Consider the following 26,076-nt stretch of genomic DNA (forward strand, 5'->3'; position numbering starts at 1 on the left):
TTCTCAGTTTTTAAGAGTCTCTTATGCTTTGGCTCTCTTCCACTCTAACCTCTTTTTTTTTTTTTCCTTCCCCTCCCCCATGGGTTTCTGTTAAGTTTCTCAGGATTCACATAAGAGTGAAACCATATGGTATCTGTCTTTCTCTGTATGGCTTATTTCACTTAGCATCACACTCTCCAGTTCCATCCACGTTGCTACAAAAGGCCATATTTCATTCTTTCTCATTGGATGCTCATTAATTTGACATTAATTTGACCTGCTGGTCGTGCTCCATTGAGGGGCCGACAGGCCTTTGCTCTGGGATACCTGTGCTGTACCCGCCAGGGCAGCGCTCACGAGGTCCCCGAGCGGGCAGATGTGTAAAACAGCTTCTACATCACAGCGCCACCTCAGCAGACGTAACTTTATTACATAGAAAACAAATGGACATTTTCTTTTCTCGCAAAGAATTTTCTTCTGCATACACAGTACTTGTAACTCGAGATGCTCAGATTAGGGGCAGGAGTGAAGAGGTGTCAGATCACAGACTCAGGGACAGATACCACCCAAGCGACTCCCCCGGGGGCTGGTGTGGACCCTCAGTGAGGACGTGTTTTCAGCACTTACACCTACAAGTTCCTGTTCAACTGTTGTCACTACTAAATGCAATGAAGCAAAGTCCCTTTTTTCTCTGTTCCCTGGACGGCATGAGGGCCCTGCAGCCACCTCCCCTCCCCCCGCCCCCACCCCAGTCAGGCTCTTCTGCCTTGGCCTCCCCAGGGGTCATGGGAGCGGGGGGGGGGGGAGTGGGGAGCGTTGAATCAGAAGAGGGGCCGAGGACGAGCCGGACCTCGATGTCCTCTGAGGTCTACATTTTAAAGAAGAATGTCTATTTTCATCTGGGGGAATAGTAAGCACGTAGCTTGAAATGCCGGAAGCTACCGGAAGGCCCGTGCCAAGCACTGCTGGCCCGGCCTCAGCCCTCTGCCCCTTCAGCCAAGACCAGCACCTTCTCCTTTCTGGTGATTCCCCTCCGTGTGTCTAAATTACGTCTCTCCGCTTTCTTGATTTATTCGCGGTCGATGGTATCCATGGGCTATTTCCTTGTGAGACACGGGACAGGGCTCGCACGCCTCCCCCGCTCCCCCCCACTAGTGTCCGTATGTCACAAGCGTTCAGTCAGAATTTAATGCTCACGTTGAAGGATAGATGCCGCTCACTGCTGAGTCTGGTGACGCGCTAGGATGACACGGACTTTGCCGGCAGCTTTCATTTTCCCTAGAGAGAACGGCCTTGGGTTTTTTCATTTGCTTGGCTTTCTTTTTTTCTTTTTCTTTTTTTTGCTATTTCTTATTTTTTACTTATTTATTTTTAAAAGTTTATTTATTTTGAGAGAGCGAGTGGGGGAGGGGCAGAGAGAGAGGGAGACACAGAACCTGAAGGAGGCTCCAGGCCCCGAGGTGTCAGCACAGAGCCCGACGAGGGGGAGCCCGATGCAGGGCTCGAACCCATGAAACACGAGATCATGACCTGAAGCCAAGTCAGAGGCTTAGCCGACCGAGCCCCCCGGGGCACCCCAGGAACGTTGCCTTTCAGCGCTCTTGATGTGTCAGTTTGCACAGCCAGGTAGCCCCACTTTCTCCCAAACTAAGTCCCTGTCCCCGGTATTTTCTCTGTCCCTGGGAAGCACTTGTTTCTGGGGCGTGGGGGCATCAGTCAGATGAGGATACACCCCAGATCATGTGTCACATCCACGCCGTAGCGTGAAGCTTCTTCCATTTGTTTCTGGGAAGCAGATGGTAGGATGGAGCCCCCCGTATTTGGTTGCACATGTTGTAATGTTGTCAGACTCTAGAACTTGTGCCCGAGGAACCGAGTGGCCTGTCACATCCTCAGTATGCAAATACAGGCAATGCGTTTTGTTTTATTTTTCAGGCAACTTTTTTTGTAGGTAGTTTTGCCGATGCCGTCTTTACTCAGTTAATTCTATGGTATTCTAAAAATGGCTTTTTAAATGTTTATTTTTGAGAGAGACAGAGACAGAGTGTGAGTAGGGGAGGGTCAGGGCCAGAAGGAGACGCAGAACTAGAAGCGGGCTCCAGGCTCCAGCTGTCAGCATAGAGCCCGATGTGGGGCTCGAACTCGCAGACCGCTAGATCATGACCTGAGCCGAAGTCAGACGTTTAACCGACTGAGCCACCCAGGCGCCCCACCTCTATGGTATTCTAAACATTGGTTGTAATTACAAAACGAATGCAACGTCATCAAAATTTAAGTAATACAGAGAGGTACCGAGAATACTAAACGAGGGGTTTTCTATCTAAATGGTATGTGAAATACACCTAAGTTACAAAAACAAGATAACTCAATCGTCTTGAGGAACTCATTTATTTCCTGTAGAATCCTCTCGGGTGCCAGATTCCCAGTAGGCACGCGTTGAGCGTGTCTGGAGAGTGTCTGGAGAGGCCACCGGGAGCTGCAGAGATGGTCCGACCTGGAGACCCTAGGGTCGCCGGGCGGCCACAGCACCGCACAGGGCAAGCTCCCGGGGTGCAGCACGGGGCCTCCCGTGAAAGACCGTCCACCGTGGCGGCCACAGAAGCGGCCAGGGGCCCGGAGCCCGGAGGCTCGGGCCGGGCCGTGTCGGCAGGTCACAGTGCTCGGTGCCCCGTTTCGAGCAGCATGCTTTCCAGAAGCAGCCTGCTGTCGGTCTCCACGTAGGGCTGGTGCAGCCACATTGACAGGTAGCTCAGGGTGAGGTCGCGGTCCACGGCGTGCGCAAGCTCTTCGGTGATGGTGCGTTTCAGGAGAAGCTCCTTCCGGTACATGTCGGACAGCTTGCGGGAAACCTCGTCTGAAACGAACGTCTGTCTCCTTTAGAAGAGAAACGCGCGGCAGTGCTCCTGCCCGGGGTGGGGGTGGGGGAGGCACTGCTCTGGAAAGCTCCTCCTCGAATGCCAGCCTCGGCAGGAGCCCCGAGATAAAGAAGGAACCTGTGGGTATTTATCACTCTGGCTCGTGCAGACTAGCAGGATCAGATAGCGCGAGAAGGTTCATGAAATTAACAAGTATAACCTTTTCTGCTCAACTCTTCACTTCCTGCGAGGATTATGAACAGGAGGTTCACCTCAAACTGGTAATATTCCAGTAACACATCACAGGTCAATGGTTTTACCCTTTTCTTCCTCATTTGAAAGTGAGGTCTCAGATCGGCATCACATGGCTAGGCCCTTGTTTTGAACCAACAAAGCTAAAGGTAATCGTGATCTCATGGAACTTATTTAAGTAATGGATTCCATGCTCCCACTACTTTTCTTCCATGGGGCTGGCTGAACTGACCTCAATTTATCTTTTATTTTATTTTAATTTAAGTTTATTCATTTTTGAGAGAGAGAGAGAGAGAGAGAGGGAGCACGCACAAGCATAGGAGGGGCAGTGAGGAAGGGAGGGAGGGAGGGAGAGAGAATCCTAAGCAGGCTCCATGCTGCCAGCACAGAGTCTGACACGGGGCTCAATGTGTCAAAGCATGAGATCATGACCTGAGCTGAAATCAACAGTTGGACGTTTAATTAACTGAGCTACCCAGGTGCCCCTCAACTTATGTTTTAACTTAAAACCCAAAAAGCTCTTTCCTTCTTCAAAAGGAAGAAAATTCTGCCTCTGCAGAGGAGGTGGAATTGATTCCACCCATTTTGTTGTTGTTGTTGTTGAGGTTATTTTTTTTATTAAGTAATCTCTATGCCCAACATGGAGCTTGATCTCACGACTCTGAGATCAAAGTGTCTCATGCTCTGACTGAGCCAGCTGAGTGCCTCGACCCATTGGCTTTAAGGGGCTAATAAGGGTAACTGGCTTCATGTGTCTCTAATTATGTTTAACATTCTTTGCTGATTATTAGAGCCAAGAAGCCCATTTTAAGATGCCCCCAACCTCCTTCCCTTCCAATGGACACTCTCGAATTGAATTTCAAAGCCTGTCAGCCTCTTCAAGTACCAGATTGAAATAACACAGATACTCTCAGGGTGCCTGGGTGGCTCAGTTGGTCGGGCGTCTGACTTCGGCCGAGGTCATGATCTCGCCAGTCCCGAGTTCTAGCCTCACGTCGGGTTCTGTGCTGACAGCTCAGAGCCTGGATCCTGCTTCGGATTCTGTGTCTCCCCCTCTCTGCCCATTCCCCCGCTCACACTCTGTCTCTCTCAAAAATACATGTTAAAAAAATAAATAACACAGATACTCTCCTAATTTCAACTCCTGAGAATCAACTCAGAAAGAACTACTTACAAAACTGGGCTGTGGGCCACGTGTGAAACAGGAGGGGGCGCTGCCTCTCGTGTCCATAATGGTAGTTTTCTAGTTCACAAATTCCCTTGGTAGTTGAAGACAGCTTTTCCATTTTCGTCTGTATTTTGGCCTGAAAAGATATTAATTGGGAATATGAGAACATTATTTGAAATCTACTCTAGTCTCTGATTCCATAAGATTTCCAAGCTAAGAAGTGTAAGTCTGGTGAGACCCAAAGTCCAGTAACTCAACACTGGAAACTCCACGTGCAGCAAATTTCCAGGGAGAGATATGGAGGTAGGCAGTTGCTACGATTTCATTCAGTTGGACGACTTCAAAATAAACCCTGGGTTTCTGGTGCCGGAAAGAGACAGCTTGCTGTGTCCCACTTCACCGAGATTTCCGAAGGCACGAATGTTTTTGCACCAAAGACCTGGAGGAATCTCAAGTCAGGTTCTGCCTTTATGGGCTGAGAGGACAAAAGGCAGTAAATGAGTTTATTTCTGACTTTTATTTATTTATTTTACTTAATTAATCAATTAATTTTTTTTAGGGGTCATTTTGAAATTTATTTTTTTAAGGTCACTTTTGTGATTTTTTTTAAATTTTATTTTTTATTTTTAAAAATTTACATCCCAATTAGTTAGCATCTAGTGCAACAATGATTTCAGGAGTAGATTCCTTAGTGCCCCTGACCCATTTAGCCCATCCCCCTCCCACAACCCCTCCCACAACCCCTCCTGTAACCCTCAGTTTGTTCTCCATATTTATGAGTCTCTGATGTTTTGTCCCCCCTCCCTGTTTTTATATTATTTTTGCTTCCCTTCCCTTATGTTGATCGGTTTTGTCTCTTAAAGTCCTCATATGAGTGAAGTCATACGATTTTTGTCTTTCTCTGACTGACTCATTTCACTTAGCATAATACCCTCCAGTTCCATCCACATAGTTGCAAATGGCAAGATTTCATTCTTTTTGATTGCCGAGTAACACTCCACTGTGTGTGTGTGTGTGTGTGTGTGTGTGTGTGTGTGTATATATATACACACCACATCTTCTTTATCCATTCATCCGTCGATGGACATTTGGGCTCTTTCCATACTTTGGCTATTGTCGACAGGGCTGCTATAAACATGGGGGTGCGTGTGCCCCTTCGAAACAGCACACCCGTATCCCGTGGATAAATGCCTAGTAGTGCCATTGCTGGGTCGTAGGGCAGTTCTATTTTTAGTTTTTTGAGGAACCTCCATACTGTTTTCCAGAGTGGCTGCACCAGCTTGCATTCCCATATTTCTGACTTTTATTAACTGCCTTTGAGTATACTGAAAGCTTGAGGCTGTTTCCTTGCTTATAAAACCATCATCACAGAGCTGCACGCTTCACACGGGAAGGAAATGGGGAGGACTTGACATTGATGGTGCCTCGGGGTGGGGTGGAGGGGCTCTGCAGGAAGCTCCCTCACCGCGTCGTGTGCAGGGCAGTGGCCGAGGACACGGGCCCGTCACCACTGCTCAGCTGAGCCAGCACAGAGCGCTCTGACGAAGTGCCTGCTCTCACGTGGCGGTTAGGAGGACTAAGTTAGTGTGTGTGAAGCACCCAGTTGGGGCTATCGAAGGCTCTGTTAGGTAAGGGGCAAAGTAACTAAGACTTCAGATTTAAGACCACATTTCTAATTCCTACGTACGCTTATCTTTATGTACGCGCGTAAATACGAACAGATACGTAAATCATCAAAATCGTAATTCCTTGCACTTGGCCCTGCAGCTGCCCTCCAGTCACACCCGAAGTGATGTGCACCGAGCTCTGCTACCGTTCATTCTTAAAGGACTGCACGCCTTTCCCCAATCTTTTGAGGTTCGGTATTTCACCTGGCCCAACCCCAAGAGGTAGGACTCAGCACTTCTGCATTACAGAAGGGACAATTCTCAGGGTTGCCGAACTAGAGAAGGTCAAAGCCAGCACCTCAAGCCACGCCTCCCCCCCTCCCCCCCCCCCGCCCCCCCCGTCTCCTGACATGCCATCCCGTGGTCTCTGTGTCCTTCAGCAGCTCCCTGTTGCCACCCAATTCAAAGAAAAGCTTATACATGATCAGGAGAGCGGGCGACGACAATCCTGGGGGTCTGATGCTAGGTCGGCGGTGCCCACGCTCAGCTCGGTCATTGACAGAGTCAAGGGAGATGTGCGGTGGGCAGCCCTGAGCCTCCAGGGCATGAGTGGCGGCCCATCCCCCAGCTCCACCTCAGTCCACCTCCTCCCACAGACCAAACTCCAGAATGTTCATCCAGCTTAGGACAAGGGGTGTCTCAAAGTCCCCCACCGAGGTCAGATTCCTTAAAGACATTTAAAAGCCGAGTCTGGGAAAACATTCTAAAAAGCTGGAGTAGAGCAGGAAAAATAACATTATCACCCTTATGACACCAGCTTTTTGCTTTTGGACATAGAATGAGAACTTATTTCCAAACCACTTCAAACTAGAATAAATTCACTGGAGCAGAGAATTTCAGTGCCTGACGCCAGCGCCCCGATCTTGGTTCCTCCAGTGGGAGGCACCAGGGCTCCTTGGAGAAATGGCTGATCCTGGGACCGAGGCAGGAAATACATGAGATGGGCCCAGAACATCCTGGAAGGCTGGAGAGTAAGGAAGTGTTCAAAAAGACCAAAACCGAAAACTCACAACGATGGAAGCATGTCAAAGGGACACAGGAGCCAACTGAACCCCTGGTGGCCAAAGCAGGAACAACTCAAGGCACAAAGGAAAGCGGTGCTTCTGTGCTACAGCCCCAAGTGGAAAGCAAATGAACACGAGTCCACACTGCCAGAAACAAGTGATCCAGTAATTAGCAGGTGGGGGACAACAGACAACTCTCCAATGCCCACATAATCCATGCACATGTTCCACCCTTGAGGAGGTGAGGCAGAATTTCTCATTCCTCAAGCGTGGGCTGCAGTGACTTCCTTCTAGAGAGGACAGTGGGGGGGGGGGGGAGGGAGGACTGAGTTTTACAGAGGAGAAACCTGACCACACCCCAGACAGCTGATCAAGGTCAACACCCATCGTGCTGCGTCATGGTCGCCGTCCATGCCCTTGACAGGATGCGGTGAGAACAGAACCTCATCTCTGCGGTTTCTTCCAAAGAACCCACAACCCTGATCAAACCGTGAGAAAGACATCAGACGGATTCTAACTGAAGTCCAGCTGTAACACACCTGACCAGTACTCCTCAAAACTGTCAATGTTATAAAAAACAAGGGAAGGGGAGCCTGGCTGGCTCAATCCGTTGAGCCTCTCACTCTTGATCTCAGCTCAGGTCACGATCTTACAATTCGTGAGTTTGGGCCCTGCATCGGGTTCTGGGCTGACGGTGCAGAGCCTGCTTGGGATTCTCTCTCTCTCCCTCTCTCTCTGCCCCTCCCCGGCTTGTGCTCTCTCTCTCTCTCTCTCTCAAAATAAATAAACTTAAAAAAATAATAAAAAACAGGGAAGTCTGTGAGACTGTCACAGCCAAGAGGAGTCTAAAGAGACATGATGACTCCATTTACTGTGGCGTCCGGGAAGGGCTCCCAGGATGGAAAGAGAACGTTAGGGAAAAAACAAAAGAAATGTGAACAGACTACAGCCTTCATTGACTAACAACGTTCAATCCTGGCTCATGAACTACAACGTAGGTAGCATACAAATGAAATTTGTGAAACGCAGGACAGTAATGTATGAAACAGGGTGCAGGCAGGGGATCGTTTATGGGAACTCTCCCTACTATCTGCTCAAGCTTTCTGTAAATCTGAAACTGTCCTAAAAGATAAAGTGTTAATAAAAAACATACAGAATAAATTCACTGTCTCAGGACCCTGTGGCTTGGGGAGACCATAGAGACCAGGGGCCTACCTCTTCCCGAGGCCACTCGCCCAGCTGTGGCATTCATGACCCTGCACCACGAGGCCGGTCTTCCTGTTCTGGTGACTGGCTTGGGCCAGGATGACCCTCCCCGTCACTCACACTTGCCTTCTATGGAAATAATCCTTCCTTTTTTAGGAAAAAGAAGGTAAGCCCCAGGCTCAAAGACTTTGATGGGGAAGCCATATTCAGCTAATGTCTTTTTAACATGATTTTGATTGTATTATAGGCAAATGTTAAGTAACTAAAGAGCATGGGGTTGATACAAACTGTGACGCAGACGTGAGAATGGAGGACACGTGCGTACGCGGATCTAGTTCCACCCAGGGGTTAATTCCTCCATGGTCCTTGTAATCATACAGCCTTTGAGGGGCTCATTTCCAGTGACGGGACACAGCACCCCCAGCTCTGGACAGGACCTGCCATATTGTTCTCTGGTGGGAGCCAAAGCTTCTGCCAATCCCAGCGGGGTCTCCCCGGGCCCCTTAGAGGCCTCAGGAAACCAGCGTACGGCTTCCTTCCCTTGGGGTGGCTTCTGGCTTTCATGGCAGCTGTTTAGTCTACGGGTTCCTCCTTTTGTGGGTGAAAACTCCAATTCCTCCAATTACTCCTGTCTGACGAGGCCAGCGCCGCTCAGATCCCCATCAGGACACTCTGAACGCGCATCCATGGTCTCTCGGTCCACGTGGACGGGTGGGCCCATCATTTTCCTGGCTGTCACAGACACAGCCCAGCCTTCCTCTGAAGATCTCGGGAACTTGGCTGACCACGCGCATGCGCTCACCTATAACCCAGCGGCTACTTTCACGCGGACCCGTGCCGCAGGTCCCGGGGACCAAGGGCAAGGCTCTCCACGTCTCATCTGCTGCTGCTCCGTCCATCGAGCCTGCTGGCTGGGTTTTCTGGACCTTAACTCTCCCTGCTAATGTCTTCCCAGTCTCTCCTCAGTGCAAGTGAGTGGGGCTGAAAAAGGGGTCCCGGGGCACCAGCCTGCCCCTTAAGAATGCAGAGAACCAAGCGTGCCTGGGTGGCTCAGTCGGTTGAGCAGCCGACTTTGGCTCAGGTCATGATCTTGTGGTTCCCGAGTTCGAGCCCTGTGTCGGGCTCTGTGCTGACGGCTCAGAGCCTGGAGCCTGCTTCGGATTCTGTCTCTCCCTCTCTCCCTGCCCCTCCCCCGCTCACGCTCTGTCTCTCTCAAAATTAAAAATTAACATAAAAAAAAAAAGAAGAATGGGGAGAACCAAGGACGGATAAACAAAACCAATCACACCCTCCCCTTCCCAAACTTTTTCCTAATGTGCTTCTGGATACAGTTCTAAATGAGAATGTGCGCTAACAAGACCCAAGTGGCATTTAAAAACAAAATCCTTGGGGCGCCTGGGTGGCTCAGTCGGTTGAGCGTCCGACTTCAACTCAGGTCACGATCTCGCGGTCCGTGAGTTCAAGCCCCGCGTCAGGCTCTGGGCTGATGGCTCGGAGCCTGGAGCCTGCTTCCGATTCTGTGTCTCCCTCTCTCTCTGCCCCTCCCCCGTTCATGCTCTGTCTCTCTCTGTCTCAAAAATAAATAAACGTTAAAAAAGAAAAAATTTAAAAACAAAATCTTTTCAGATCGTTTTACATTTTATAAAAGTCACATTAGTAAGTGTTGGAAGTGTTTCTCATTCTAACATAGCTTTGAGATCCTGTGACATCTCAGGGAGGGAACGAGGGACGAGGAGGCTATGGAGCGAGGTGGGGGTGCATCGAAACGACAGACCACGAGGCCATCGGGGCTGAAGTGCACCTAACCAAGCATTACGCGTCTAGCTCTTTGGCTGTTGAAATGATTTCAACACCAGAACTCAGCCACGCGGTTCCTTCTCTTTCAGGGACAATATGTGCGCCTGCTTTTTTGTTCCAGCAAAAATATTTGCCATGATCAAATGGGTTAATTTGGGAAGAAACAAACAAAATAAGTGGGCGGTTTGGCATAACTTACTACTTTTAGGTTTCGATGGCTCATTCTGCCTGGGTTAATTCCCCACTGGCCCCGGAGCTGCGTCGAGACCTCGTCTGCCAGAGACACAGCACGGATACGATGAAGAAAGCAGATCTCACAGAGCCCACAGCCCTCATCCTCCCGCCTTCCTGTGAGTGGGGGTCAACACCAAGTCGCTGACGCCTGTCTGGTTATCTGCTTCTCACCACAGCACCACCCCACGGCGAAGAGAAGGCAAACAGGACAGTTACAAAAACCGAATCCTTTAGGAGACTGTTTGCTATGTAGCCCCATAAGCATCCTAAATATCCCGAAGACAGTACTGATTTCAATCACAAAGAAAAGACCACCTTGCCAAAGTGTCCTCAACTTACCATTATTTTCTCATTTCACTGCTTCTGAAACCGTAACGCATCTTGCAATTGATTTGATATGAGAGGATAGTGTTTCTTTCCTGAGAAATTCTTCTAAACTGATAGCTTTATAATAGTTGGAACCCTAAATCTGAACAAGCGGTATCTCAAGGAAAGACAATTATACCCCACATATTCCTGTTTAATGGGCAAGGAATCACGTTACGTATCAGAAACACCTCCATCAAATACAGTTCATACATAACGATTTTCTATGTTCGTAGGTAAGTTCTAGTTACTCCAGTTCCAGTATGGAGATGGGAGCTGTGTACATTTGGGGGCAGGTACGGTGGGCACGGGAACTCAGGCATTAATTCATTAAACAGACATTAAAGAGCATTTATCATGTGTTAAACTAGGGCTCACGGGCCAAATCCAGCCCACACCCTACTTTCATGCGGTCCAAGAGCTAAGAATGGGTTTTATAGTTTCAAACGGTTGAAATAAAATGTAAAAAGAATATTCTATGATACACGAAAAGGATATATTAAAGTTTCAGTGTCCATAAATAAAGTTTTATTGGAACACGGCCATGCTGACAGACTTCAACTACCTCCATTCTGACCTCAGTCTGTACTTTCTGAACAATTATGTTCTTCTTTCGAGTTTATCTCCTAACTCAGGCAAAAGAGCCAGAGGACATCACACAGGGCTGAAAGAATGAAGGTCTAGGACAGCACCTTGGGGAGCGTCGAGATTTAGGGGGCAGGAAGAAGACACCAATGGAGAAGGCTGAGGAGGAAAAAGCAAGTGTCTAGAGGAGAGCATCTCCCACAGCGTCCACACCTTCCGAGATACACCCCTGGGATTCGGGGACTGTAAGCACAGGTGGTCAGGGGTTCTGGATCTCACCAAAGCGTTGAAGGTGGTCTGCAGCTCCTCACACAGCATCTCTAGCTCCTTGCTATATTCCGGAAGCGTCCTTCCCGCCTTTTCCCCGCAAGCCGGGCTGCTGCTCTGTAGCTCTGTCTTGTCCTCACTCCTGGACAAGATGGAAAAGAGGGGGAACACGGTACTCTCTGAAAGGCACCTCATCTCATTACGGCAAACCCAAAAAGTGCTATATCCACGCAACTGTGTCAGGCATTTGGTACAGGTGTTATTTCGTGTCATTGTGACGTATGTTTACTTATCACTGTTGTCCACGAGGAACACGTCCACCAGTTTTGCACTGGAGTAAGTCGGCTGAATGCAGCCCCGTGGTACGCTTGGCCCAGGGGAGTCCGTGCTCGATGTACACGGACAAAAGAGACATGACCGTTTTCCCAGAGTTCGCTGTCTGGAAATCGTTTGGTAAACTGAATGCTGTGGCCTATGGGGCATGAAATTAGCTCGTGGGGTCACCACACTTCCAGGAAAAAACTAAACACGAAACTAGAAGAGACAATATCAGAGAGCGCCTTATGCAGGAAGGTGAACCGCTGGTTCTTGCTGAGTGGACCTCGGCAGGAAGAGGGGGGAAGGCAGCGGAGGGCCAGGGCGCATGACGTGCGCCGGGGACTGGCGAGAGCCAGGGGGACAGGCCGGGCCCAGAGACTCTCAACTCTGGTCCGTGGATGATGACAGAGGAACAGAGAATCCTAACTCTGAGAAATAAAAAATATACATGTAGGAGAAAATAATGAAACTAATCTCCCAGTCGGAAGTGGTAACTGCCAGCATTTTTTTTTTCATGACTCCTGTCTTTTTTTTTTTTTTCTTCAACGTTTTTATTTATTTTTGGGACAGAGAGAGACAGAGCATGAACGGGGGAGGGGCAGAGAGAGAGGGAGGCACAGAATCGGAAACAGGCTCCAGGCTCCGAGCCATCCGCCCAGAGCCTGACGCAGGGCTCAAACTCACGGACCGCGAGATCGTGACCTGGCTGAAGTCGGACGCTTAACCGACTGCGCCACCCAGGCACCCCAACGACTCCTGTCTTTTTTAAAGGAATTGCTAAGGAGGGGGCCTGGGTGGCTCCGTCAGTTAAGTGTCCAACTTTTGATTTTGGCTCAGGTCATGATCTCATAGTTTGCGGGTTCGGGCCCCATGGCGGGCTCCATGCTGACAGCATGGAGCCTGCTTGGGATTCTCTCCCTCTCTCTCTCTCTGCCCCACCCCACTCGTTCTCAAAATAATAAACTTATGAAAAAGAAAAGAAAAAAACTGCTAAGGAAAAATACACTCCTGTGTCTCCTCTACTCCCCATCCTCCAGCTGACTTCTGACACATGGTCACCAAAGGTGGGGAGTGGGGTGCTCCACACCAGCGGGGCTCCCCACAATTTAACTCCATTTAGACACTATCTACCTGGAGACAGCCTCTGACCCCCACAGGTCAACGCTCGGCCCCACAAGACTGTCCCTGCTCGACTTCAGACACCAACTACAAGTCCATGTTGTTTGTTACTTGTGCTTCTGACCAATGGGTTATAAGTAAGAGGTTCCCATGACCCGCCCCCTTGGATCTTTAGGATTTGCTGGAGCGGCTCACAGAACTCAGGAAAACGGTTTACTTACTAGGTTGCTGGGTTATTACAAAGGATATTGAAGGATATGAAGGAACAGCCCGATGAAGAGGTTTATGGGGTGAGGTCCAGAAGGGTCCTGAGCACGAGGCTTCGGTCCCCGCGGAGCCTGGGTACCACCCTTCTGGCACGCGGAAGTGTTACTATTCACCAAACCAGAAGCTCTCCAAACCTCTGTCTTTTTGGGGTTTTATGGAAGATTCGTTACGTGGGCACGATTGATTAAATCATCGGCCGCTGGCAACTGACTTAACCTCCAGTCCCTCGCCCCTCCCTGAGTGGAGCTGAAAAGTCATGCCCTCTGATCCCCTGGTTGGTTCCCAGGGGGCTTTCCGGAAGTCACCTCCCTAACATTAACTCAGGGGGTTTGGGAAGAACGCGTTAGGAATAACAGGACATTCCTTCCACCTGGATCATTCTGGAGGACAAAAGCTCTCACCCGTTAGGGAATCAGCAGGGTTTTAGGAGCCACGTGCCAGGAACAGGGACGGAGACCGAACAGATATGTCTTAGTATAAATCACAACATCACAGAAACAAAGTGCATTGTTATGAAGTCAAAGTTCTACTGATCTCCCACCCAACGCTCATTCATCTTAGAAGGTGTGAGCTTCATGACTGGGCCTGTGTCCTTCCAATCCGTTTTTATACTTTTATATACGTACATAACCATGAATAATATGTAGCATAATTTTGTACTTAAAATGGACATATACAGTTTATATGTGCATACGTCATTTTGCTCCTTGCTCTTTTTCTTAAAATAATTTATTTATGCATGTTGATAAAGACTACATTTGCAACCCTAAGAGACTCGAGGGGGCCGCCTGGGTGGCTCAGTCGGTTGAGCATCGACCTCACTTCACATCATGATCTCATGGTTCATGGGTTTGAGCCCCTCGTCAGGCTCTGTGCTGACAGCTTGGAGCCTGGAGCCTGCTTCGGATTCTGTGTCTCCCTCTCTCTCTGCACCTTTCCAGTTCATGCTCTCTCAAAAATAAACAAACATAAAAAAAAAAAGAAAAAAAAAGACTCCTAGGGTGGGAGGCACCTCAGTGGCTCAGTTGACTAAGCATCCAACTCTTGATTTCGGCTCAGGTGACGATCTCATAGTTTGTCGGAACGAGTCCCATGTCAGGCTCTGTGCTGACAGTGCAGAGCCTGCTTGGGATTCTCTCTCTCTCTCTCTCTCTCTCGCTCGCTCTCTCTCTTCCCCTGCTCCTCCCCCAACTTGTGCGTGCATACGCTGTCTCTCAAAATAAAACAGACATAAAGAAAAAAAAAAAAAAGAGTCCCAGGGTGAAGCACTTAGAGCATGAGGAGCTCTGGATGCACTTACCATAAACTGATTTTCAGGTTGGCAATATTATTTGCAGTAGCAAAACCTGTGTCATTGAGGTTTTCCCATTTCAGGATCAAGTTATGCCAATCAGCTGCATTGTCCTTAATTTTTCTTGCACTGACAGATAAGACAGGTTTTCTGGGCGTTATACTTCCGAGAGCATTTCCTGATGGGGAGTAAAAGAAACATAATTATCATGAAATCTGTGAAAAGAAATAAAATGAACCTCATTTAAAACGGGGTCGGGAGGCCCTGAAAGGCGAGCTGTCGTGCGTACATGACTAGCTGCAGGCCAGCCAGCAGGAAGAAGGAAGGCAAGAATTATTATGACGAGGGAGGGTATTTTCCGCACAGGAATCTCATTATCTGCTTTCGAGAGAAAGATCCCTCCCCGTTCAGCAACAGTGCCCCAACCACCACTTGCAGCCAATGAGAACCTCAAACACGTGTTTTTCTCCAAGGAACTTGTGTTCCACACTCCCCCACTTCCCCCTAAAACCTAATTAAAGCTGACCTTTCCGGGGGGGCTCATGCGGGTAAGCATCCGACTTCGACTTCGGCTCAGGTCATGATCTCATGGCCTGAGGGTTTGAGTCCTGCGTGGGGTCTGTGCTGACAGCTTGGAGACTGGAGCCTGCTTCAGATTCTGTGTCTCCCTCTCTCTCTGCCCGTCCCCTCCTCATGCTCTGTCTCTCTCTCTCTCTCTCTCTCTCAAAAGTAAACATCAGGGGCGCCTGGGTGGCGCAGTCGGTTAAGCGTCCGACTTCAGCCAGGTCACGATCTCGCGGTCCGCGAGTTCGAGCCCCGCGTCAGGCTCTGGGCTGTTGGCTCAGAGCCTGGAGCCTGTTTCCGATTCTGTGTCTCCCTCTCTCTCTGCCCCTCCCCGGTTCATGCTCTGTCTCTGTCGCAAAAATAAATAAACGTTGAAAAAAAAAAAAAGTAAACATCAAAAAAAAATTAAGGGGCGCCTGGGTGGCTCAGTTGGTTAAGCATGAGACTTCCACTCAGGTCACGATCTCACAGCTCGTGGGTTTGAGCCCTGCGTCCGGCTCTGTGCTGACAGCTTGGAGCCTGGATCCTGCTTCGAATTCTGTGTTTCCCTCTCTTTCTGCCCCTCCCCAACTCATGCTCCGTCTCTCTCAAAAATAAACATTAAAAAAATTTTTTTTAATGATTCAAAAAAATTAAAAAAAAAAAAAAGCAACCTGATCTCTTCCGACTTGCCCACTATTCACCATAGCTTGCTTGTCCCGAATTGCAATTCCTTTCCTTTCCTTTCTTTTTCTTTTTCTTTTTTTTTTTTTTTTTTTACAAAAAGTGATTCTTTGCTCTGTTTAAAGTTAATATTGCTTTGTGGTTACACTGGGGGCCAAAGGAGATGACCCCAGGGGACGATCACCCTCAGGCTGCAGGGAGTCATCTGCAGGGCACCATTGTGCTAACTCCTTCAGAGTCTCTCAGATTTTGAGTTTCTCCCTTTGGTGGAGCGTTCCACTTAATTCGGGATCTGTTTAAAGTACTCGCTCATTTTCCAAACCTCAGATTTTGAGTAATGGGATCTTGATTCTCTACATTCTCTCAGAAGGGTCCTCCCTGTGGGACCCCAGCTGATCTTATGTTTAAAGCTCTTCCCTCTTCGTGTGCTTATTCATTAATTTAATTTAATTTAATTTAATTTTTTTAGTGTTTATTTTAATTTTTGAGAGAGAGAGCATGAGCAGGGGAGGGGCAAAGAGAGAGGGAGACACAGAATCCAAAGCAGGTTCCGGGCTCTGAGCTGTCAGCATAGAGCCCAACGTGGGGCTAGAACTCACGAACTGCGAGATCAGGACCTGAGCTAAAGTCGGATGCTTAACCGACTGAGACACCCAGGCGCCCCTTATTTATTCTCAAATATATTAACAGTGTTATATTAGTTGGAGGTGTACAAGATAATGACTGAACAATTCCACACATCACTCGGTGCTCATCACGCTGGGTACTATTTTTTTTTTAAGTAGGCTTCACGCCCAGCATGAGGCCCAATGCGGGACTTGAGCTCATAACCCTGAGATCAAGACCCAAGCTGAGATCAAGAGTCAGGCACTTAACCAGATGAGCCACCCAGGCGCCCCATGAGAAGTTAAAACTTCATTGGCCATGATGGCGACCTCTTGATCTCCCCAACTTTTCTCAGAACCTAATTAGAAAGCTCTCAGTCTAAGATTAAGCAGCCTACGAGGGATGCCTATTTTAATGAGTACCTGAAGGTTTATAAACATATTCAGGACTCTCAAGTCGCCTCTTTATAAAATACCAATCCCAAATTAACCAAGTGGAACAAACAATTGAAAGAAGGCAAAAGTCTTCTGAGGCCTCTTAGTCTTAGAGCACATGATGGCCATCTTACGTACGCAAAGCCAACAGCCACCTTCCTCTTTCCCTCCAACATGGCCCCCCTCCTTTATACCCTCCACTTCCTCATTCAATCCTCTGTCTGAACCTCCTCCCTTTCTCTCTGGACCTCTCCCCATTTCTTCTTCTCCTAAACTTACTAAAATCTGCCCATGAAAGTCAGACCCTCTGAGGATCCAAATGCTAAATTCCCAATTTCTCATGTTCCCTGGACAAAAGCTGAATTACGACCCATAGTCAAAGACTTTCTTGGGCGCCTGGTGGCTCAGTTGGTTGAGCATCCCACTCTTGATTTCAGCTCAGGTCACAATCTCAGGGTCGTGGGATCGAGCCCCACATTGGGCCCACTGCTGAGCGTGGAGCCTGCTTAAGATTCTCTCTCTCTCTCTCTCTCTCTCTCTCTCTCTCTCTCTCTCTCTCCCCCTCCCTCCCTCCCTCCCTCCCTCTCTCTCTCCCCCTCTGCTGCTCTCCCCTGCTCGTGTTCCCTCTCTCTCTTCTCTCTCTAAGAAAAAATAAAAAAGACTTTCTCAAAGTGAGATTTGGGAATCTCAGATTTGCCGACAATCTTCACAGATCCTCATAGATTCGCTGAGTTATTTAATACGGTTATTCAAAGTTATCAACCCAGTTTCTCAGATTCGTATCAACTATTTCACACACTTGTTGAGGGCCAGTCCGAGCCCTGGATGAACACTGCCCATTGGGATAATCCCGATGAATGAGGATTACCTCCAATCTGACTTCAGTCTTTTACTTCCTAAATGATTAAATTCTTTCCAGCTTATCTCTTAACTCAGGCAAAAGAGCCAGCTGACAAAGTACCCGGCGATGGGAACCAGAACTTGCCCCTCAAGCAATGAGGATTGCCCCAAGCCAGCAAGACCCCTCATGACTGATCCCACGACAATGACGGACCTGACCTTCACTGCCCACCTGCTCACACCCACCGACCCCCTGCCCCACACTTTCCTTATATAAATCTGCAAGTATTTTCAGCACTTGGGAGACAGTCTTTGAGACATTAGACTGCTGTCTTCCTGGCTTTGCCGAGAAATACACTCCTGTCTTGTGTCCTCACCACTCCTTTCTCGGGTCTTTGGATTTTGTCAGCAGGGAGTGGTCGAACCCCGCAGGGAGCGGTCAAGCCCTGGAGGCAGGTGTTCGTGCACCTCTGTGCCCCAGCTACACAGAGAGAGTCTAGAAGCACAGATGGGGTACTATCCCTGGCCTTGCTATATGATTGAGCTCCTGCGGTTGCTAAATGACTTTCCGAGTTAATTCCTAGGACTTTCCCCCAAACTGCTGAATACGGTAAGATTCAGGCTTATATCCAAAAGCCCAATGAACCTGTCTATGGAGGATTATAATAGCTGGCTCCAAATTGTTTTTAAAGAAAATTCTGGTCTTCCTTTAAACATTGAATCCACTTGGGCAGTTTTTAACTCTGTGTTCATTAATGGGCTGAGCTGGGATCTTCCCTTTCTAGTTAAGAGGGCCGGGACGGAATGGGAAGCTTGTCCACTGCAGACCCAGTTAAAGTAGCCAGCCGGCTCGCCTGCACCCTGGGTGATTCAACAAAAACGAAGAACCGTGTGGTCCATAATTTTCAACTCCGACAAATGGAGGCCCCTAAGCAAAACTAAAAGCGTCCCGATCTTTACCGATATTGTAAAAAGCCAGGCCATTGGAAAAAGACCGCTGGACACTTAAGAGCTCCAGCCGCCTTCCACCCTCTGACCAGCCTTTCCAGATCCTTGGGAATGAAGGTCTCTCTGTCCTTACGGACGCGAGAGCTACACTCAGTGCTCAACCCCGCTACTGGCAAGCAGCCCCCGCCTCGGAGTGCTAACACCCTTCAAGTGGGAGGGGAGGGTCTCTAGTAAACCTCGAAAGGGTCCCGTCTCTGAACCTGGTCTCTCTTGCCCAGGCCCTCTAAGAGATGCCCACCTTTTCTCCTTAGTTCCTCGGCCTCTGTACACTCACCGGGCCCAAATTTCGTAGAGAAGTACGCTGGGATCTCTTTCTCCCGGAAGGGGGAAGGAATTCTAGAATCCGACAGTGGCAACCAAAATAGCCAACCTGGTGAATCCCGTGACCCTTCAACATCTTTTATTTGCTCAGTCGCCGACCGCACTGGAGCCGATTCCGAGGACACCAGCCGTATGATCCTCCTGGACCAACTACCGCCCTCCGTATGGGCAAAATCCTCCACTGCTCCCGGCAGGATCCACAGCACGCCTCCCATTAAGATCCCAACAGACCCCTCAGAGCCTCTCCCCGGAATTAACGGAAGCACTGTAAACAAAGACACTCTGAGGGCAGTTAGATGCTAACGGAACATCAGGAGGCTCGGGGTCTCATCCCCTGTGGTAGGGCCAGCGACACCCCTATTTTACCCGTAAGAAGACCCAGTGGCTGAGGAGGGAGGTCTGTCCAAGAACCCCAAGCCATAAATAACACCGACCTCCCTCACCACCCTCTTGTCCTAATCCCCACACTCTTATTAGCCTCTATCCCTACCGAAAGCAAATTTTTCACGGTGACCAGTTTACAGAGCACCTTCTTCAGCATGTCTGTGGATAAGGCCAGCCAATCTCTCTGCTTCGCCTGGGTGGGACAGCAGGACACCAGGACAGTCACGACCCAGGGTTCTTCACGAACCCCGAGAGCTGACTTAGATGACACGAGGTTTTCTGGAGGCGCCGTCTTGTGACAATATCTACGGGACGTGCTTCCTCCGCCTTTTCCCAAGCCTCCCCACAGGAGGACAGCATCCACCTGTTGAAACCTTTAGCCTTAAAAGAACATGCAGTCTTAAAGGGAAAATTGCAGTTAGTTCAAACCCAGGTTCAATATTTAGGGCATCTGAAGTTGAAACAAGGTCCACATTTGGATTTAGGTAGCCTTCACTGCATTCTGAGCTTCCCAAAACCTAAAACTAAGCGTGTTAATGGGGTTTTCTCAGGTTGACTGGCTATTATTAGAACTGGATCCCTGACCCCATTATTTGGGAAGGTCAGGATGACTTGGCTTTTTTAAATGTTATTTATTTTTGAGAGAGAGAGAGAGACAGAGAGAGAAAGAATGCAAGTGGGGAAGGGTCAGAGAGAGACGGAGACACAGAATCCGAAGCAGGCTCCAGGCTCTGAGCTGGCAGCACAGAGCCCAACGTGGGGCTCGAACTCTCGAACTGCGAGATCATGACCTGAGCTGAAGTCTGACGCTTAACTGACTGAGCCACCCACGCACCCCAGGATGACTTGGCTTTTAATACCTTAAAAGAAACCCCAATAAACATCCTGCTCTTGGACACCCCAATTATCCACTTCCCTTTTTTCCATTTATATATGAAAAGGAAGGGAATTCCCTTGGGGGACTCACCCCCAACACAGGGACCACCATCGACTCCACAGGGCATTCCGGCCAACAGGCCATGTGGCACCAGGCTCTGTCCCTTGCCACAGAGCCATTCCTATCACCACCCTTTTGGCTCAGGCCAGTGAGGAGACAGTCCCGGGACCCCTGTTGCCTTCCCTGTGCAAACTAGAGTTTGGGCCGAACAGCAATCCAGTCCTGCCAGAGACTCTAAAATTCCCATTACTGACCGCTGTGTGTGCAGCCATTGCTGCGCTGATAAAATGACCTCTGTAAATCAATACTATGGGCAAGGTGATAAGGCCATAAAGCACCTGCTCTGCTCGTCCCACCTGCACCAAATTGCAATGCTGGACAACCTGTCCACACCGCCCCTGGGCATTTTAATTGCCCAATGGACCATCCGAGGTTTGGCAAGTGGATTTTATTCAGCTTCCCCCCCCGCCCCCAGTCTCAAGGATACAAATGTTTTAGCCACGGGTTGTATGTTTTCTTACTGGACTGAGGTTTTTCCTTGTAGGAAGCATACTGCCTCTTCTGCAGTTAAAATTCTTTTTTAAAAAAAAATTTATTTATTTAGAGAGAGAGCACAGGCGGGAAAGGAGCAGAGAGAGACGGAGACACAGAATCCGAACCAGGCTCCAGGCTCCAAGATGTCAGCACGGAGCCCGACGCAGGGCTCGAACCCATGAGCCATGGGATCATGACCTGAGCTGAAGTCAGATGCTTAACTGACTGAGCCACCCAGGCACCCCAGCAGCTAAAATTCTATAAGAAAAGATCATCCTTGGGGCGCCTGGGTGGCGCAGTCGGTTAAGCGTCCGACTTCAGCCAGGTCACGATCTTGCGGTCCGTGAGTTCGAGCCCCGCGTCGGGCTCTGTGCTGACAGCTCAGAGCCTGGAGCCTGTTTCAGATTCTGTGTCTCCCTCTTTCTCTGACCCTCCCCTGTTCATGCTCTCTCTCTCTCTGTCTCAAAAATAATAAAATGTTTAAAAAAAAAAATTTAAGAAAAGATCATCCTTACCTGGAGACCCACCCTTGAACTTCATAGTGACTAAGGATCTCATTTCACTGGTCGGGTGATGCGACCAGTCTGTGCTATTCGTCTGGTTTTACAACACTTTCACTATGCTTACCACTCTCAATCCACAGGGCTAGTTGAACTGGCATCATAAACATGTAATTGGCAAAATCTGCACAGGCCCTCTAACCATGTTGGCCAAAGGCACTGCCAGTAGTCATTTTATTTTATTTTTATTTTTTAAAATTTATTTATTTATTTTTGAAAGAGAGAGTGTGTGTTCAAGAGTAGGGTAGGGGCAGAGGAAGAGAGAGAGAGAATCTTAAGCAGGCTCTAAGCTCAGCACAGGGCCCGACTTGGGGCTGGATCCCACAACCCTGGGATCATGACCTGAGGTGAAATCAAGAGTTGGATGTTTAGGGGTGCCTGAGTGGCTCAGTTGGTTGGGTACCCTGACTTCGGCTCAGGTCATGATCTCACAGTTGGTGGGTTCGGGCCCCACATCAGGCTCTATACTGACAGCTCAGAGCCTGAAGCCTGCTTCAGATTTCTGTGTCTCCCTCTCTCTGCCCCTCCTCCACTTGTACTCTTTCTGTCTCAAAAATAAATATTAAAAAATAAATTAAAGGGGCACCTGGGTGGCTCAGTCAGTTAGGCATCCGACTTGGGCTTAGGTCATGATCTCACGGTTTGTGAGTTTGAGCCCCGCGTCAGGCTCTGTGCTGACAGCTCGGATCCTGGAACCTGCTTCAGATTCTGTGTCTTCCCCTCTCTCTGCCCCTCGCATGCTCATGCTCTCTCTTTGTCTCTCAGTGATAAATAAACATTAAAAAAAATTTTTTTAATAAATTAAAAAAATAAAAGACAATTTAAAAAAAAGGAGTTGGATGTTTAACTGACAGAACCATCCAGGCATCTAAGAAAACCTGATTCTCGATAAGTGATGCTACTGAACAAAGATCTTGATCAAAAGGGGGAAGTGTGAAAATAAAGGAAACCTCATTTAGTGATAAGATTCTTTTTTTGAAAGTAAGGTCTACACCCAATGTGGGGGGTTTGAACCCATGACCCCTAGATCAAGAGACATATGCTCTACTGACTGAGCTACCCAGATGCCCCAGGAAACCTCATTTAAAATGGGGTCAGGAAGCCCTGGAGAGGGGGCACCACTTGCTGCAACCTGCACAACCAGCAGGAACAAGGAAGATAAGAATGATCTCAACAAGGGAGGGCATATTTCACATAGGAAATTTGTCTCCTGCTTTTAAGAAAAGGAAGGAAGATCCCTCCCTGCCCTAGCAATAATGCACTAACCACTGCCTGTAGCCAAGAGCAAAACCACGGTGCAGAAACGACCACAGCTGCCAACTCTTGTTGTCCTATAAACTTTGGTTTACAACAACTCTCCTCAATTTCCTCCTAAAACCTAATGAAAGCTGACCTTCCCTTTGTCTCTTTGAACTTGCCTATAGTTCGCCATAGCTGGCCTGTCCCAAACTGTAATTCCTTTGCTATGGCTGACTAAATTCTTTTTTTTTTTAACTTAAATAAAATTGCTCTTTGCTTTGTTTAAAGGGAACACATTTATGGTCTTAGTTGAAGGGCAAATTTATATCTATATTTTCTTCCATCAGAAATAGTCAGATGAGGGGCGCCTGGGTGGCTCAATTGGTTAAGTAGCTGACTTTGAATCAGTTTGTGGGCCCGGGCATCAGGCTCTGTGTTGACAGCTCAGAGCCTGGAGCCTGCTTCGGGATTCTGGATCTCCCTCTCTCTCTGCTCTCCCCCTCCACTCCTGCTCTATCTCTCTCTCTCAAAAGTAAATAAACATTAAAAAAAAAGAAAAAAAGAAAGAAATAGCCAGATGGAAGAGATGAATAGGGCAAGGTATGTGGAAAGTTTCCATGCTCTCCAAGCACAGTACTCACCATGTTCACCAACCTGGAGTTGCCCCCAATCCCATCCTTTTGGGCTGTTATGGAGGCTTCATTACATAGGCATGGCTGATTAAATCATTGGGTGTTGACCCTCTTCCCTACGGGGTGGGCAGGGGAGAGAGAGGGGCCCGAAAGTTCCAACCTTTTAATCACAAGACCAGTTCACAGGGGTGGGCTGGGGCAAGCAGCCCCCAACCGAAGGTCACCTAGGGGCTTTCCAAAAGTCACGGCATTAACATGACAAAAGACATCACTCTCACACTTTCGGTGATGCCAAGGGTTTTAGCTCTGTGCCAAGAACAGGACAAAGACCAAATATTTACTTATTATAAACCACAATAGCACAGCCTGTTACGCAAGTCCTGTCTACGACTTCTCCAGCTTCTTCCTGCTTGCTCTCTATGCCTCAGTGCTAGCTCTGTGCAAGTTCTGACGTTGACCTAGAATATTTTTCCTGTCTGTGTGTGTCCCCATACCCTTGGCTTAGTATCCCGAAGGCTCTGCTTATTTTTCTTTCTTTCTTTCTTTCTTTTTTTTTTTTTTTTTTTTTTGAGAGAGAGAGAGGGAGAGAGAGAATCTTAAGCAGGCTCCATGCCCAGTGTGGAGCCCAATGTGGGGTTTGATCTCATAAACTGTGAGATCATGACCTGCGCTGAGATCAAGAGTTGGACGCTGAACCGACTGAGCCACCCAGACGCCCCAATCCTCTGCTTATTTAAATATCATACTGGTTTTTCTTTTATTTTTTACTTATATGACTAACCAACATTAGTGAGTACCAACAATATGCCAAACATGGGGGATGAAGTGACTGAATGAGACCTACCAGGACTATTTTCATGGAACTTACTTTCCAAGCAGGAAGTGGATAATAGACAACTAGATGACCATGATCAATTTAGACCATGGTGAGTGTCATATAGAAAAGAAAATGGGGAATCGGTGGTGTTTGGGTGGCTCAGTCAGTTAAGCAACTGCCTCTCGATCTTGGCTCCTGATCTCACAGTTTGTGAGTCTGAGCCCCACATCGGCCACCCTGATGGCACGGATCCTGCTTGGGATCCTGTCTCTCCTTCTCTCTGCCCCTTCCCTGCTTATTCTCTCTCACGCTCTCAAAATAAATAAATAAACTTAAAAAAAAAAAAAAGGAAAAGAAAATGGGGTCTTGTGTTAGGGTGAGCCCTTGAAGAGGTGTCATTTAGGCTGGGATCTGAAGGATGAGAGGTCAACAGCAAGGGTCCTATCTGAGAATGAGCCTGGTGAGTCTGAAAAATTGAGAAAGAGCAGTGTGGCTATGATGAGAAATGGAAGCAGAAAAATGTTCACCTTTAGCCCAGAAGGCTAACCAGCAAGGATAGTTCATCAACGATCCAATATGCGCTGGCTGCTACCTTCTTAAAGCATCTCATGACTGCCTGTAAATCTCACTGACAGTATCAAACTAAGAAACGCCAGAGAAATCTTGTGAAAGCAGTTTTATGAGTAGAAATTCAAAGAAACACTTAGGACAAAACACTCCCTCCATGTCTCCTCCCCCTTGACCAACTACCAGCTTCATACAGCAAAAAGCGCAGCCCTTTCCGCCCCAGGGGTCCTGACCCCATGTTACTTACATAAACTTACAATTGCACCATACAACATCTCAAGATTCTTTCTCGACTGTTGTACTTGATCACCCCACATCACCTAGAATGGAATGGCGTGGGGGGGCTGGTAGGTGAGGGGGCAGTCAAGCAACTGGAACCTTACAGACCAAGATAGAGTTTAGATGTATTCCAAGGCAGTGGAAAGTAAACAATAAACTTGGGAGTAGGAAAGTGACATGATCTGATTTAGGCTTCCAGAAAGTCCCTCCTTCCACAAAGAAATCTTTCTGGATCTCCCAGGTTGGGTTGCCTCCAGGAGTCATTGCACTAGATGTCTGAAAACAACCTATTCTTCGTTATCACCGGCACTCACTAGTGTGGTGTATTTGCTTGTGTGATATCTATGTTCCCTGCTAGACTGTAAGCACACTGGATAGTGACTGCGTCTTGTTCCCTCTCAGAACCCCGGCACATAGTAGGTGCCGAATAGCCTGTGTTAAATGGGGAAATAGTTTTTACCACCTGTACTATAATCTGCTAAGGGTTACTCTTCTCCAGTAGGGACTCTTTGAGGGTGAGGACATCTGATTCATTCTCTGCTCCACACCAGCACAGATTTAGGAACCTAAGACAAAGTTCTAACTTCAAGAAACTCAGGCTAGTAGGTAAAGAGACCAGTAATCGGAGTCCCAGCACAGAGCAGAGTGAGATAAAGCACAGTGGCTGCCTCACTTATCCCTCCAGGGCCTCAGCTCCCAATCTGTTCACATTACTACATGGGATCGCTGTAAGGCTCAAATGAGCTGACCCCCATAAAGCACTAAGGACACGACTTGGCACATGGTGAGCACTCGCTGAATGACAGCTTTTATTATGAGCAAAAAAGCTCTGTGACCGGTAATCCTGAGGGGAATTCAGGGGAAGGTTTTGGGAGCAGCTGGGCATGCAAGGCTTGACACCCAATGTGCTCCGCTAATTCTAGTTTGTAATGAGAATCACAATTTGGTATCTGGATCAGCCGACACTCCTTTGCATACATCAAGTAGTTCCACGTGTGACAAAACTGAGGCGCGGCAAAACTGACGGGCTCCCGGGCCGACCGCGGAGCCTGCGCGGGGCCAGCGGGCTGGGCTGGGCTGGGCCAAGGCAGGGACCCCCATTCAGGCCGGGAAGCTCCCAGCCTCCGGCCCAGGCCGCGAGCCAAGCCGTGACTCTCACACCCTCCCTTGCCCCGGGGAGCTGGCCCGTCGCACGCACCTGCCATGCGTCCGCAGATATCCCGGGAAGGAGCCCGAAGCCCCGCCCACGCCCGCCGGAAGCGCGCCGACGTCTCTTCCGCCGCGCTCAGCTAGCTGGCCTGCTGCCACTTGTGGCT

The 26,076-nt window shown here is 48.6% G+C and overlaps 1 protein-coding gene across 1 annotated transcript; it reads right to left on the minus strand.

The window, feature by feature from the left end:
* Positions 1 to 2,353: 2,353 nt before the first annotated feature.
* Positions 2,354 to 26,067, minus strand: LOC122469570 (cyclin dependent kinase 2 interacting protein). The gene is made up of 5 exons (XM_043557059.1): positions 25,959 to 26,067; positions 14,385 to 14,553; positions 11,393 to 11,522; positions 4,261 to 4,390; positions 2,354 to 2,833 (listed from the first exon to the last, which is right to left on the minus strand). The coding sequence occupies exons 1-5, from the start codon at positions 25,963 to 25,965 to the stop codon at positions 2,631 to 2,633; spliced, it is 639 nt and encodes a 212-aa protein (XP_043412994.1). The 5' UTR covers positions 25,966 to 26,067; the 3' UTR covers positions 2,354 to 2,630.
* Between the last annotated feature and the right edge of the window lie 9 nt (positions 26,068 to 26,076).

The sequence above is a fragment of the Prionailurus bengalensis genome, chromosome B3, assembly GCF_016509475.1.
Source record: "Prionailurus bengalensis isolate Pbe53 chromosome B3, Fcat_Pben_1.1_paternal_pri, whole genome shotgun sequence".
NCBI classification, from domain to species: domain Eukaryota; kingdom Metazoa; phylum Chordata; class Mammalia; order Carnivora; family Felidae; genus Prionailurus; species Prionailurus bengalensis.